The sequence below is a fragment of the Lepisosteus oculatus genome, chromosome 17 (genome assembly GCF_040954835.1).
Source record: "Lepisosteus oculatus isolate fLepOcu1 chromosome 17, fLepOcu1.hap2, whole genome shotgun sequence".
NCBI lineage: Eukaryota > Metazoa > Chordata > Actinopteri > Semionotiformes > Lepisosteidae > Lepisosteus > Lepisosteus oculatus.
Genome location: NC_090712.1, coordinates 342,256 through 357,042, shown reverse-complemented (window position 1 = coordinate 357,042; position 14,787 = coordinate 342,256). Strand labels below are relative to the sequence as shown.

General features: G+C 41.6%; 3 protein-coding genes across 7 annotated transcripts in view; 2 read left to right on the top strand and 1 right to left on the bottom strand.

The window, feature by feature from the left end:
* Positions 1-2,974, top strand: part of LOC102683266 (calpain-1 catalytic subunit-like) — a 31,137-nt gene extending 28,163 nt beyond the window's left edge. For all 5 annotated transcript variants that reach the window (XM_015362567.2, XM_015362564.2, XM_015362563.2 and 2 more), the window contains one exon: positions 408-2,974. In XM_015362567.2, the coding sequence (XP_015218053.1) occupies positions 408-434 (27 nt within the window). In that variant the 3' untranslated portion in view covers positions 435-2,974. The remainder of the gene's footprint in view (positions 1-407) is intronic.
* A 2,435-nt stretch (positions 2,975-5,409) lies between these two features.
* mrps28 (mitochondrial ribosomal protein S28) lies at positions 5,410-6,710 on the bottom strand. The gene has a single exon (XM_015362548.2). It carries the CDS (start codon positions 6,671-6,673, stop codon positions 6,095-6,097), a length of 579 nt encoding a protein of 192 aa, XP_015218034.2. The 5' UTR covers positions 6,674-6,710; the 3' UTR covers positions 5,410-6,094.
* Positions 6,711-7,559: 849 nt separating this feature from the next.
* sde2 (SDE2 telomere maintenance homolog (S. pombe)) lies at positions 7,560-14,128 on the top strand. The gene is made up of 7 exons (XM_006638497.3): positions 7,560-7,759; positions 9,798-9,915; positions 10,832-10,943; positions 11,366-11,535; positions 11,759-11,864; positions 12,917-13,283; positions 13,430-14,128. The coding sequence occupies exons 1-7, from the start codon at positions 7,658-7,660 to the stop codon at positions 13,640-13,642; spliced, it is 1,188 nt and encodes a 395-aa protein (XP_006638560.2). The 5' UTR covers positions 7,560-7,657; the 3' UTR covers positions 13,643-14,128.
* The last annotated feature ends 659 nt before the right edge of the window (positions 14,129-14,787 follow it).

The window sequence follows — 14,787 nt, the reverse complement described above, 5'->3', positions numbered from 1 at the left end:
TTGGTGCTCTGGTGTTTAAGACTGCTGAAGCCCCCTGTCTCTGAGTGCCCTGCCTGGCTGGGTGTCAGACTGCGTGAATCTCTCCGCATTTTGCCACAGCAATTTCAATGTCTCTGTCACCTCCTCCATGTTAGTCTCTGCTACAGATTTACACAACAGGTCAAACACGTGGTCAGAGTGTCAGAAAACAGCGTTAAACCTGTTATCAGAGAGGTCGTACAGGCTCTGCATGGTGTAGGAGCCCTGAGCCCTCTGAAGGGGGCGCTAGAGAGCTAGATCACAGGGAGTTCTGTGTTGTCTAACATTCCTGAAGCCCCGCCCTGATTTTTTTTCTGCTGAAGTTATGCAAGACGTGAGGTGTGTTGAAATGCCGAGTTCTTATCTGAAACATTTGTTCTCTTCTCCAGTGGCTGTTCATGACCATGTGTGGTTGAAGACACCCTGTGTCTCCCAGAAGAGCTGCAGTATAAGGGCCAGTGCATCCTTCCTGCAAGTGCCTCCCCCATGAAGCATTGCACCCAACACCTTTTTACAACTCCTCCATCCCTCTACTAACCCAAAGATACCTGCCTGTTTATTCGTTGAAGTGGCCGAGTTGGGCAGGAGCTTCTGTTGTATAGCCACAGTTCGGAGCACGTCTGCTGTTCTCTCTCAGCCTGCTGTACGAGTTATTTTCATATCATAACTATGCAACCGTCCAAAACATTGGTCTAGAAAGGTTCAGTCACAGTGCAGAATATACTGAAACCGTGAGGTCCTGTACAAGTCAAGCCCTCAAGCCTCTGCATTTCTGTACATAGTGTTGCCGAGTCACATAATGCTCTCACTCCAATTTGCAGAGCACAAGACACAGTTTAAGACTACAGGAACTTACAATTAAGACACTTGATTTAAAGTATATTGCCCTTAGTTGGAAAGGTTATTAACTACTTGATATTTATAGCTTGTCTATAAAAACAAGAAAAGGGGTCCAGTAGAGCAGCTCTTGAACGAAAGGAAAAGAGAAGGGTGTTCTGTGTAGGACTGGCTGTGGCTGTTTGCTATAGTTATTATATCTAGAATTGTCACATGCCAGCAGAGATACTGTTGATCACAGCCCTCGATGAAAGACCTTTGACAAAATGACAGAACTGTCTTAACAATTTGCTGGCGATTTTGCTTAAACAAGACTGATTTTCAGCCTTCATATAGAGAAAAGGCAGCTGCATGCTTCAAAGACAAACTGTGACTGTCTTGTAGAAACTAATCTAATAAAATATAGTAGATTATGAATCTGTTTAAAACTTGGCAAGGTATATAAATTGATTATGTATAACATTATACATAATATATAATGATTATTATTAACAAATTATTAATCATAATATTGATTATTGGAATTAATGAGGTACAGGAATGGAAAAAGGTTCATTCATGTGTATTGATAAAATTGGCAAGTAAAATTGATTTAACCCAGTTCAGCAATTTTTAGTCTTCTCTCACCACTATTAAAGTGCACCAGTGCACAATGATATGCAATACTAAAGCCATATATCCAATATATGCAACACAAGTCATGGAGTATAAATTTTGGTTTGTTAACATTTTTGTATGATTTTATAGGCAATTAAATTATATGTTGTTGCTCGATCAGGATGTGCAGAATGTTTCTCGGCTGCAGTTTTCGAAGTGATGGTCTACATGTTAAGGAGCAATCCCACCACTAGGTGGTGCACTGTCTGTTTCTGCCTGTTGGTCTCATTTCCTTTTGGTGGCTGAAGCTTGTCATGGTTTTGAATTGTATGCTGAGCAACAACAGGAACTTATAACTGAAACATATTCTCAAGTTTCTTATCTGACTGTGTACACACATAGCAAGTACACTGACAGTTTATTGACATGATTAAGTTCAATGTGCTGATTGCAACTCACAACTGACAACCCACTGGAGCTCAGCAGGTGTGAGCCTGGCCAGTACCTGGATGGAGACCTCCTGGGTAAATCTAAGGTTGCTGCTGGAAGTGGTATGAGAGGGGCCAGTGTGGGTCTTAATGCCTCAGTATAGTGACACTATAATAATACTAATGATAACAATAATTGCTTACACTTATATAGCGCTTTTTCTGGACACTCCACTCAAAGCGCTTTACAGGTAATGTGGACTCCCCTCCACCACCACCACCAATGTGCAGCATCCACCTGGATGATATAATGTACAAAGGTGCTGTCCTTCAGATGAGACATATAACCAAAGTCCTGGCTCTGTGTGGGCATTAAAAATTCCAGGGCGTTTCTTGAGAAGAAACTATGAATGTTACCACTGCATCCTGGCCAAATTTCCCATTGGCCTTTACCAATCATGGTCTCCTGATAATCCCCATCTATGAACTGGCTTCATCACATCACTCTAGCTGCCATTGCATCATCCAGGTGGGACTGCACAGTGGTGGTGGAGGAGAGTCCCCATTACCTGTAAAGCGCTTTGAGTGGAGGGCCCAGAAGAAGTGCTATATAAGTGTAAACCTTTTTTTTATAAACAATTGTCATCAACAGATCAACAGGGTGTCTACTATGAAAGTCACAAGCTGCTAGTGCATGTGTGCTGTTGAAAGTAATACAAGCCTTAGATCTGACATGCATGCTGCTGATGCGGTCTTATGAAGCTCTGTTCCCATGTGTCTCATGGAGCTTTAACAAGCACCTGTCCATTCACTAGTCTCTGACTTGAGATACCACATCCTCCCAGCTCCTACAGAGGTTCACCAGCCTGAAGCCTGGCAAGTAGAGTTTTCACAGCACACCTGTCATGTTCTCTCGCGGGAAGCCCTTGTTACATGAGTGGAATAAGGCCATGCTTTATCCTTTCCACTGATCCAGAACTACTACTGCAGCCATAAAACCAGTGTAATTCTGAACATGTTCAAACCTGAACTCTCATTTTTCTTTCAGTATTATGAAAAGACTTTCTGCCATATAATAAGTTTATTTTGCTGTGTGTTTTTTTTCATGTGTTATTCTTTACATTAGCCTCACAGTTTACAGGTGTAATTCTACTATTTAATACTTCCCAAGCAGTTCTGTGCCTTCATGTGGGAACTTATTCAGTGAGTAAGCTATTGACAGGAGTGCTCAAGCAACTTGAAGAGTCTGTCTGCACAGGACAGAGACACACAGGGATGGTCCACCTGCCTCAAAGTGCCTCTCTTATTTGCCACAGTCAGATTCTTGTACTGGTTGTGTCAAAATATTCTGGTTAAAATGTCATATTTATTAAACACGTAGTAATCACTTTAAAAGGAAAACTGCAATAACCAATAGATTTTCCCTAATTTGCACTTTACCCTTGTATTTTGATGAGGATTTCATCGGGCTCCTCCTCTCAAACCCTTGCAAGTTATTGCTCATTGTCTCATCTGTGTAAACAGTACCAGCCCTCCTATCTACAGGACAGCAGAGAAACAGAACTAGATTAGGTTGATTAGTTGGCTGAATGGCCTCCAATTATCTGTGGTCTTACTGACAAATGACATGCAAAAAGGAGGGAGAAGGAACAATAAAAGAAAGACACTGCAATCAGTTTTGACCTACGGTACACCCATTTCTGTCGAGTGTGATGTGGGCCAATATGGTCAAAACAGATCCCAGATGCTATGAAATAGTTCTAACTTGTTAACCTCACTAAAACTTTTCAAGTGGGAACATCATATACTGTAAATAACCCTATAGAGGACCAGGGTGGTAGGTGGGTTTGAATGTGAAATTCAGATGGTAAGGATAGAATAATAAAAATAATAATTGCTTGCACTTATATAGTGCTTTTCTGGACACTCCACTCAAAGTGCTTTACAGGTAATGGGGACACCACCACCAATGTGCAGCATCTACCTGGATGATGTAACAGTAGCCATAGTGCACTAGAACACTCACCACACAGCTATCAATGGGGAGGAGAGCAGAGTAATGAAGCCAATTCATAGATGGGGATTAGGAGGCCATGATTGGAAAGGGACATCCTGTAAATCCTGGGATTTTTAATGACCACAGAAAGGCAGGACGTTGGTTTTATGTCTCATCCAAAGGACGGCACCTGTTTACAGTATAATGCCCCCACCACTATACTGGGGCATTACGACCCATATGGACTGCAGGGTGAGCTCCCCCTACTGGCCCCTCTCATACCACTTCCAGCAGCAACCTTAGATTTACCCAGGAGGTCTCCCATCCAGGTACTGGCCAGGCTCACACCTGCTTAGCTTCAGTGGGTTGCCAGTTGTAAGTTGCAGAGTGATATGGCTGCTATATTTTGTATGAAGTTGTGCATGTAGTCCACATTGAGAGGAGCTCCCAGGCTAAACAAGAGTGGGTCCTCAACCACAAATCACGTACCATCAATATCTGTGACATCCCTTATTCTATCCTCAAATTGCTTTCCATGAAAACAAGCCCAAACACTCAACATTTCCTAGACGCCTTTTCACACTGACTATGTATTTGGAACTTTTAGGAGCTGAATTTATGTAATCTATGAGGAGTGCAATGTATTCTATGGATGATTTTAAATTGCCTTTCTACTGTCTGGTTTCATGTCCAATTTGAGAATTTTGGTCCACAGTGTCTCATAGGTTAAACTAGGGCTGGGCGATATGGCCAAAAACACTATCACGATAAAAATGTTCATATCAGTCGATATCGATAATTATCACGATAAATGTCAAATCATTATTTCTTTCAAGTTTAAAAGCAGATTTTTTCTCCTGAGTGAAAGTTGAAGAAACCAGACTGTTAATTGCTAAATTAAACAACTTTTTATTTTAAGAACACAACAAACACTTGCCAAACAGCAGAAACATTAAACAAATCTGTTACCTGCTCGGTCTGCAACATGCACGCGCACTCGTGCACAGTATTTTGTGTGCATGCGCAAAAGCATAAACATATATATCGAACATTTGTTAAAATTTAATCAAGGAAAATTATATTGCGATAATTATCGTTATCGAATTATCGCCCAGCTCTAGGTTAAACCAGTCTTTTAAGAGATTGTGCACTACACATAATTATTTTACCTAAATGGGAAACAATTCACACTATGCAAACTATTTGAAAGCATATTTTCAAATAGTATATCCTTATAATGTCTACCACAAGATGACGTTGCTATAGGAAGGCTGTTCCGGGCTAATGATGCCTGTGACATCAAACTAAATCTCGACTTGTACAAACTTTAAGAAGTAATTACAGAAGCATAAAAGAAACGGCTAAATGAGGGAATATTAAGTTAAAAGGGGGTTATGTTTTGATTTAATCGAGATTCCATAATGCCCATCAAGTGAGAAACCCCATACTAGAGTGACACTGAACCAGCGCTCAATCTGATGAGCAAACTGCTGCTGACAGCTGTTGTTTTATATTCTGAAGGAAATGAGCATGTTTCCATACGTGGCGATGTGCATTTTTTATTTTGTCATACAATTACAACAGACTAGTCTATTAAGCTATTTAAATAGCTTATACAACAATGCTTCGTATCTGGATGGATATACATCCAACAGATCACAAGCTTGGCGTTTACCCATTACTCCAAAGCTTTTTAAGGTCTATAATGATATTGGAAGTATTAAAGAGCATATATAATATCTCAGCACCAGGGCTAAGAAGGACTTCAACGTCTTCACGCTTACAGACATGAGCGGTGTCACCATTTCTCTCATGTGGGGTTATTCACAAGAGCATATTGGCTACCCCTGGCCAAGAGCAATGACAGAACACATCACATCGTAACTTACTGTAACAGGAATGCTAACCAAGGGATGCTGTGAAGGAACTGATGTTTTCTCTTTATTTTGATTTACAAACAAAATGTATAAACACACAAGCCGTTCTTCAACAAAATTACAAAATTAATTGTGGATTAAAGAGAAAAAAACAGCATTGTGACCTCTGCAACACTTGTCCATGCACATCAAATACACGTCGAAGGCAAAGAGCTACAAAACAAGGTGAATTACCGCTCTAGGTTCGACTCTTGTCCTGAACAGTTTAAACAGATACTTTTTTAGTTGAGCAAGACCACAGGCAACAAGTCTCAGGCGGTCTGTCTTAACAAGAATGGAGCCTAGTCCTTTGGCTTTCCCTCTCTGCCGTCCAGCAGCCCCAGCAGAACAGCGTCAGCCTCCAGCAGGGTGGTGTCCGTGTTGGCCCCCAGGAACCGGGAGGTGAGCTCCAGGTCCAGCAGCCTCAGTCGGACCCTGGTGCCCCGCTGGTACTTCTCTCCGTCAGCGGCTGGCCTTTTGCACACGCTGTGGAACTTTCCTCCGAAATCAATGTACAGATCATCATTGACGATGTGAAAGATCCTGCCCAAAACCATTTTATCTTTTGCAGGTCCCATCTGCAGAAGCGGAGAGTGTCTCAGGAGCGAGGCAAAAGATTTCTCCTTCTTGGATCCAGGAGCCAACCCGACTGCGCCGGCGTCCCTCCGCTGCAGACCGGAGTGGAGATCGAAAGCGGCCGCGAAGCCGCTTCTTGGCTTCTCGGGCCCTGAGGTAACCGTCTCCTTTTCCGTCCCATCTCCAGAGTCACCACTGCTGTAGTGACTGTGTGGAAAAACACTCGTAATCACGACGCGTCCCCGTGAATGAGCCCAACAGGAACCCCTGCGCAGCGAGCACACCGCCCGACACAGAGCCGCCATCTTGCTCACCTCGGCGACCCTGAGGCTGGGCGATGGGATTGTGGGATAGCGAGTCCTCCGGGTACAAGGCCGCAGTATTGTTTTATTATTGTGCAGGTTTCAGTACTGCGGCACTAATGTCAGCCCTTTTGAGTTAATCTGTTTCCTATTTCCATACTGTGTCACAGGAATATATACATATACTAATACAGGTGGGTAGCTGCGTCAGCATGCGTAGGCTGCAAAGGAACAAGTAATAGGTTTATTCCATGCTGAAAAAAAGAAGAAAGAGAACACAACGTTTCGGCCGTGGAGCCTTCTTCAGGTGAAGAAGGCTCCACGGCCGAAACGTTGTGTTCTCTTTCTTCTTTTTTTCAGCATGGAATAAACCTATTACTTGTTCCATATACTAATACTCCTAGTCATTAGTTTGAATAACAGAACTTTAAACCATAAGACCTTTTTATATATCTTTATTGTCCATCCAAAAGTTTGGAAATTTGTCTTTGGTATCAAAATGAAAATACAACAAAAACGTTAAAAACAAACAATAGTACAAGCTATACAACGACACATACACACATTTTATTCTGTCCGTATTCTACTATCATTACATTAATCCAACAGCATCATATAGCACACTTAGCAGAGTGTAATACACCCTGCACAGGGAACAAAAGATTTCTTGTATATATTTGTATACTATTGTTACATAGCCCCGAAACGCTTTGCAATTTTCACAGTCTTCTACTTTGTCGTAATCCATACCTAGACTTTTAAAACCTATTCGTTAAATCGCTAAAATGCATAATATTTTCAAGGAGCATTATTTAAAATGGGCTCATAGGCGGTGCAGAACTGAGGCTGAAGGAGTCACGTGACACAAGGCTGGGCATTCGACTGGGACGATCTGTGACGTCACTTGGTGACGCACTTCTCTTACAAGAATTTTCCGGAAGCAGAAGAGCTGTGTTGTGTTCTAGATAGTGTGAAGTACTGTTCAAGATGGAGGTGTTTGTGTGTGATTTTTCATGGCAGTCTTATAGTTTATTTCTCTCTCCTGGCGCCTCTGTTGGGAATTTAATACATCTCTTTTCTGACACGAAGGTGAGTAGCCCTGTTTTTGTAGTTTGTAATTGTATTTTGCGCAGTTCTAAAGGACTGGGATTTGAACGTACAGAGCGTTAGTATTGACTTCTACTAAGTGGCGAATATATTGCGCCGGAGCACAAATAATATTTTATGTATGTGCCTCATTAATTCGTCTCTGTATGTTTTTCAGTTTAGATTATATTCTCGTGCGACTTTCTGTCACAAGCAGTTTCCTTCCATTTCCAGAACTTTTTTTTAGAATATGCTCAAAGTTGAAAAGATTTGGGTTCAGTTCAAAAGAGATCAAACACCTAGCAGTTGACGTTTAATGTAGGCAAATATAGGTTTTGTATGCAGGCAGTAGAACCTTGAACTGTAACGACAAAATCTGAAAAACTGAAAAGAGGCTACTCAAGAAAAACACTTATGTTGAAACAGCATTTACATCTTGTAGAAAAAGTTCGAAAGCATGTAAAAGGGAAAACAAGATGTTAGAATATGTTGTTAAAAATGTAGAAAGTGAATTAAAGGATATTATAAAGTGTAATGCAATAGTAAGATTAGAAAGTAAGTCGGAAAGATTGCTGCTCTGGAATCAGTCTAGAGAAGAAAACAAATTCAGGGAATGCCCTACATGGACAGACAAGGAATTAAACTGTTTTAAGATTAGAGAACTCGATACAACTATTCATAATTCTCAAAGGTACTGATAAACTCAACCCATTTGATTTCAGGACACAGTTGGAAACAACAGCAATTTTCACAGTCTTCTACTTTGTGGTAATCCATACGTAGACTTTTAATAATAATAATAATAATAATAATAATTGCTTACACTTATATAGCGCTTTTCTGGACACTCCACTCAAAGCGCTTTACAGGTAATGGGGACTCCCCTCCACCACCACCAATGTGCAGCATCCACCTGGATGATGCGACGGCAGCCATAGTGCGCCAGAACGCTCACCATTTTAAAATCTCTTTGTTAAATCGCTCAAATGGATAATATTTTCAACCTTGTAGTGGATATAGTGGTTTAAGTTCAAGTTTTTCATTATACTCATATACAGGTATATGGTATAACGAAATGCTATTTAGCTGGCTCTCAGATTGTAAGCAGTACAAAAAAACAACAATAAAATTGTACAAGAAAAAGAGACAACAGGCAATGTGCAAAACAACAACAGGTAACAGGTAATGTGAAAAACATCAGATGTGGAAAATCACACATCCACAGAATGAAATTAAGGATAGAAAATGATGGGGAGTGAGCTTCTAGACATGTGAGGTAGAGGTAGATTTCAATGTGTGTTTAAGTTTTGATAAACAGAGAAGGCACTGTGAGGTTTCAGATCGTAGGTGAGAGAGGCTGGGAGCTTAATAGCTTGATAGTGCGGGGGGTAAAAACTGTCTTCGAGTCTGGTAGTCCAGTACTGTTTTCCTGATGGTAGAGGGTCGTACAGTCTGTAGCTGGGGTGTGTGGGGTCTTTGATGATGCTTAGAGCTTTCCTCAAGCACCGTCTGTCGTGAATGTCCTGGATGGATGGGAGGGCAATCCCAGTGATGGACTGGGCAGTTTTCACCACCTGCTGTAGGGCTTTGCGGTCAGCAGTACTGCAGTTGCCATACCACACTGTGATGCAGCCTGTCAGTGTACTTTCTGTAGTGCCTCTGTAAAAGTAAGTGAGTATCTGGGGACATATCTTAGCCTTCTTCAACCGTCTTAGGAAGGACAGTCGCTGTTGCGCTTTCATGACCAGACAGGTGGCGTTGAGAGACCATGTGGTTAGATAATGGATGGATGTTCTTGTGTTTTTAAGATTATCTTAAAACATGCAGTGAATGTTGCACAATTCTAACACAACCACGTTTTAAATTCAATTTAATTTCTTATTTTCTAGTTATAATGCATTTATTTCATATTTTGTGTTGTCTTGGTGTGCTCAGCATTGAGGGAAACTGAATCTGCTTGTTTGCTATCAGATGGATTTGATTAGTTATGTTATTTTAGTGTCTTTTAGTCCTTATTTTCAGTGGAGTCTGTGTCTGGTAGGGTATCCCTGAGGCTGATTTCTACGTTAAGAGCAATGGGCGACTGGCTGACCAGGATGAAAAGCTGTTGCCTGGACAGGTATATCGCTTGGAGCCTCGGCTCTGCGGAGGGAAAGGAGGTAGGTAACTGACCTTTTTTTTAATATTTAACCGGAAGTATAACAGCAGTTGCTCTTGTAATGCAAAAAAAAGTTTCTCAAACCTGTTCTTGTTTTACTCTGCAGTTGGTTGGGTAGAGGAACGGTCTCAGTCTTATTAATGCTACATTTCTAAGTGCCAGAGAACATTATGGCTCTATATCAGGGGTTCCCAGATTTCACACACAACTCAGTGAAATTGTTCCGTATATTTAGAAACTGTGAAAAATTACATATGGTATTATTGCAAAATGAATGAAGAAATCATGTAGATCAACAATTGAAATACCTTTCATCACTCAAGAAGAAATTTCCTTTAATAGAGTTAAATACTTGCTTAACGGAACAATTACTTTCAGGTCTTAGAAAATTGTTTAAAAGAGGTGATTTGATAAAATCATCATGGTTTGGGGTCTACAAGACTACTTAAGTCCCTACTATATGAATTGGCTTCATCACTCTGTTCTGCTCCCCACTGAGAGCTGGTGTGTGGTGAGCATACTGTATGCACTATGGTTGCCTTCCCATCATCCAGGTGGGGCAGCACGTTGGTGGTGGAGGTGAGTCCCCATCACTAGTAAAGTGCTGTGAGTGGAGTGTCCAGAAAAGCACTATATAAGTGTAAGCATTCTTTATTTACTCATTTCCTAGACCTTGACAAGTTGTTTCCTGCGAAGCCTCTGTCTGGGATACTTAGTGACACATAGAAATAAACTCTGTAAAGTAACTGAGAATTCTCATGAAAGGGTTTGCAATGAATTCAAGGACAATTAATCAGAGTCCACTGTAGCTCAGTGGTTTTACAGGAGTGTTCTAGTGGTTTCCTATACTTTGATCAAGACAGTATTTCTTGTGAATTGGTTTCACGTACGGTAATGAGTGTGACTGTGTGTGACAGGTTTTGGGTCTATGCTGAGAGCTCTGGGGGCGCAGATTGAGAAGACGACAAATCGTGAAGCCTGCAGGGATTTGAGTGGGAGGCGTCTTCGAGATGTTAATCATGAGAAAGAGTAAGTGGTTGTTGTAATGCCCGTCTTTAATAAAGGTACATACTATAGCTATAGTAGTAATCCATGCAGTAATCAGTTTTTATAGTATTTTTCTGTTTTTAATGCTATTCTGTTTAAAATGTACCAGATGGCTCCTGTAAAAATGTGAGATTTAATTGCCAGGAAGAGAGCACATGAAACTGATGAGCATGAGGTCTGCAAATGAGAGGTGGCAATTTGGCCTCATCTGCTGTTTGGTTTCTTCAAAAGGGGTCGTGTAACATTTTGGTATCACAGCTGGGTGGCTTGTTCCATACTTCCACCACTCTTTGCGTAAAGAATCACCCTTTGTGGTCACCAAGTCCTGTTAGGGCCATGCAGGTGTTGCAGTCGGCCCCTGTGAACTGCCAGTGGTGACGATGTTGGCACTGTGGCTTGTGCAGGATGGCCGAGTGGCTGAAGAAACAGGCAGAGCGCGAGGCAGAGAAGGAGCAGCGCCGCCTGGAGCAGCTGCAGCGCAAGCTGGCCGAGCCCAAGCACTACTTCACTGACCCCACTTACGAGCAGCAGTGCCACGAGATGTCCGAGCGCCTGGAGGACTCCGTCCTAAAGGGTACTCCCAGATTGTCCTGGTACACTGTCACCACTGTTCACCTGTGTCCTGTGGTTCCCCTGGCCATAAGGTTGTCTTTGCCAATGTCTCTGGGGATTTTGAATATTTGAACTGGGTCCACTCACAGTGTTCTCTTTTTCAAGACTAATCTCAACTTTGTCATTGTATTAGTTCACCTAGAGCATGTCCATTAGCTATACTGTGCTTTGTGTTCCATTTGAAGGTATGCAGGCATCTTCTAGCGGAGTGGTGAAGGCAGAAGATTTCTGCAGTCGAAAGAGACCCACATCAAGCAAACAACAGAAATCACGCAAGAAGATATGTTTTTGGTATGACCTGACTGTTAAACTGGAACAATTGTGTGCAAACTTGATCCCTGCTGTAGCTGGTTCTGTGAATGATTTGCTTCATTTAGATCAGTTTTAGTATCTTTCAGGGTGTCCACGCATCATGTTGCTTCACAAGAAACATCGCTCATATTCACAAACTTCATTTGAAAGTGACGGAAATCTTTATTTTTGCAGGCTCACTAACATTTAAATGAACAAATTTAAATTAAATGTTAATTGATTATGATGATTAACATTTATCATCAGCAGAAAAGCAGCGTTTCACAGTAGAAGTCAGTCTAATAGTGTGTGTGCCACTGGAAGCAATACAAGCTGTACATCTGTGATTCATGCTTTGCACCAGGTTGCAGATGCTGTCTTGTGAGGTTCTATCCCGTTTAACTCAAAACCTGCTTTTAAAGCCTGTTCACTGGACTCAGAGCTGTAGATGCTTTGTGATAGCTCATAATGGGGTTTAAGCAAGTAGGGTACTTTTCTATGCAGTTTGATGATCAATATACTTAGAAAATAGAAATATATTTAGATTACAAAATCTTAAAACCAGTGATTGTACAGGACTGGACAGATGAGGGCCCAATATTGAACTATTCTAAATAAAGGCAAAATGATACAGCTTAACCATGAAATGATATAAATATGTGACTTGATGCAATGTTCCATTTTGTCTAAGTCTTTAATTGTTTGTAATTGAAGCCTTTTTAATTTGCATTCAATAGCGTTAATTTCTTGCTTAATTAATGTCATGCCTTAACAGCTCTTTATATTGTGGATGATTGCTCCTGGTTCTGGAAAGCTATCATGTATCTGTTTTACAGTGACTTTAGATTTCAAAAGGCTAAACCCTTGTAATTTAGGCTGATCAATGATTGTAGCTAACCACTCAGATTAAGTGAAAAAAGTCTGGTGGCTCTGAAGGATCATTGAAGATTTATTTAGGGTTTTATATAGTTAGTCTTAATTACAATTCTGTAGTCATCTACAAAATTGTAATTCTGTCTTATTGCACTGTGCTTGCCTACTACTACCTGCAGGACAGGGGTGGATGGGCTGGAGGAGCTGGGGAGTTCAGAAGATGACAGTGATGCTAGCGAGGAGGAAGGGGGCTCTCCGTCCACATCTGGTGTGAGCTCAAGTGCAGCAGGCAGCCCTACTCGGAGAGGTCCAGCCCGGTGTGGGGTGGAATCCAGCTCCACCTCCAGCCCTGAGCCTGCATCCCCCCGGTCCAGCCCGGAGCAACCAGAGAAGGAGGCCGCAGTAGAGCTTCTGGCTGAAACGGAGACGAACAGGCCAGAAGCAGAGTCCACGGGAACAAGCGGTGGTGCAGTGGAAGAGCAGAAGGAGACCCAGCCCATAAAAACAGCACATGTAGAGTCTGAGCGCAGTGCCACGCAGCCTGCTGTAAGTACACGATTATTTCCATCGTATAAATTTTGAGTTCACTGGATCAAGTGTGGGTGGGATGCAGTGCTTCTAGCCTTTTGTTCTGTTCTGAACTGTTGCATGACTTGTAGCTTTTGACTAATCACTTATCTGTCCCTAATTAGGATGAGGGGCCTCTGGATCTTCTGCTGTTCAGCAGTGTGACAGAGCTGGAGGGGCTGGGCCTGGAGAGACTGAAGACGGAGCTGATGCACTTGGGGCTGAAGTGTGGGGGTACCCTGCCGGAGAGAGCAGCCAGGCTCTTCTCTGTTAGGGGCCTGGCCAGAGAGCAGATTGACCCCAGCCTGTTCGCCAAGCCTGCCAAAGGAAAGAAGTAGGCTGGCGTTAAGCACCTGGTCTGCAGAGAATGGCAGGTGCACTTTTGGGGAAAAAAATGACTCATAAGACCATTTCCTTTCCCTATTTAACAGTATTTCACATCCACCTGTGATGTTATATTGCGTTCTTATTACTCTGTAATGGATTCATTTAGTATTTTTATAGTGCTCCAGTAAAAATGGCCTGATGAATGATCTTAGAAGTTGCAAATGTGTGATGCTTTGTAAAATCATGGCAGACATGAAACATGCGAGACTTCAGCAGTAGGTCTGTACAATGATTCCAAAGGGTACTTATACAACTGATGGGTTGGTTATAGTACCATTATTAGTACCATCGTACTACATGTTTAAGCCTATATCTGTAGGTTCTTACAATATATGTGTTACCTTTACTCTTGTTTGATTGAGGTACATCTCAGGCTGTTTTTCAGGTTTAATAAAGTTAACATTTCAGGTAATAAATAAATGTGATTATTTACTTAATTATATTTGTTTTTCCTTTTATGTAATACATTTTATTTCAGTATGCTTATGTTACTTTATTGCTTTCTGTGGTTTTTAAATTAATGTCTGTATTTGACCACCTTTTTTGGTAGTTTCTTTTATATTGCAAGCCTAAATATAAATGTCAATTTCCTGCTCATTTGTAAGCACTTGAGCAGTCTTTATCCTGACTACATTAGTGAAATAATGACCTTCATGTCACTTGCAATCTTCCAGGTTACCAACACAAGGCTCCACATACTGGAGACAGTGCCTTTTGTACTTTTGCTCCAGGACTTTGAAAGGATCTCCCAACCTATACCTGATTGTGCAAGTCAGTCAGCACTTTCAAATCCTGTATTTAACACTTGCTATTGAACTCTAGTTTTTAACTACTCTTTAATGTGGTCATTTCTTGTCTAAGAATGGTGCTGTATAAACTGAATGCCAGAACAGAGCTGTGGAGACCAGGGCTGCTGCTGCTTTTGTGGGTCTCAGGTTCTTTTTGGAGTTCGCATGTTCTCCAGGAGCTCATGTGATTCTCCATTTTCTCCACAAACACACGGCTGGTTTATCTGCAACGGACAGGCATCCCATTCAGGGTGTGGTTCCCGATAAGATGGGAAAAGCCCTGGATTGCCAGCACCTTTACCATGCAT

Bases quoted from the DNA above. Each gene is read 5' to 3' on its own strand.
- mrps28 (XM_015362548.2), bottom strand. From the start codon at position 6,673: ATGGCGGCTCTGTGTCGGGCGGTGTGCTCGCTGCGCAGGGGTTCCTGT.
- sde2 (XM_006638497.3), top strand. From the start codon at position 7,658: ATGGAGGTGTTTGTGTGTGATTTTTCATGGCAGTCTTATAGTTTATTT. The intron at 11,536-11,758 runs GTACTCCCAGAT...TTCCATTTGAAG, and splicing joins GGAGGACTCCGTCCTAAAGG to GTATGCAGGCATCTTCTAGC. The intron at 11,865-12,916 runs GTATGACCTGAC...TACTACCTGCAG, and splicing joins CGCAAGAAGATATGTTTTTG to GACAGGGGTGGATGGGCTGG.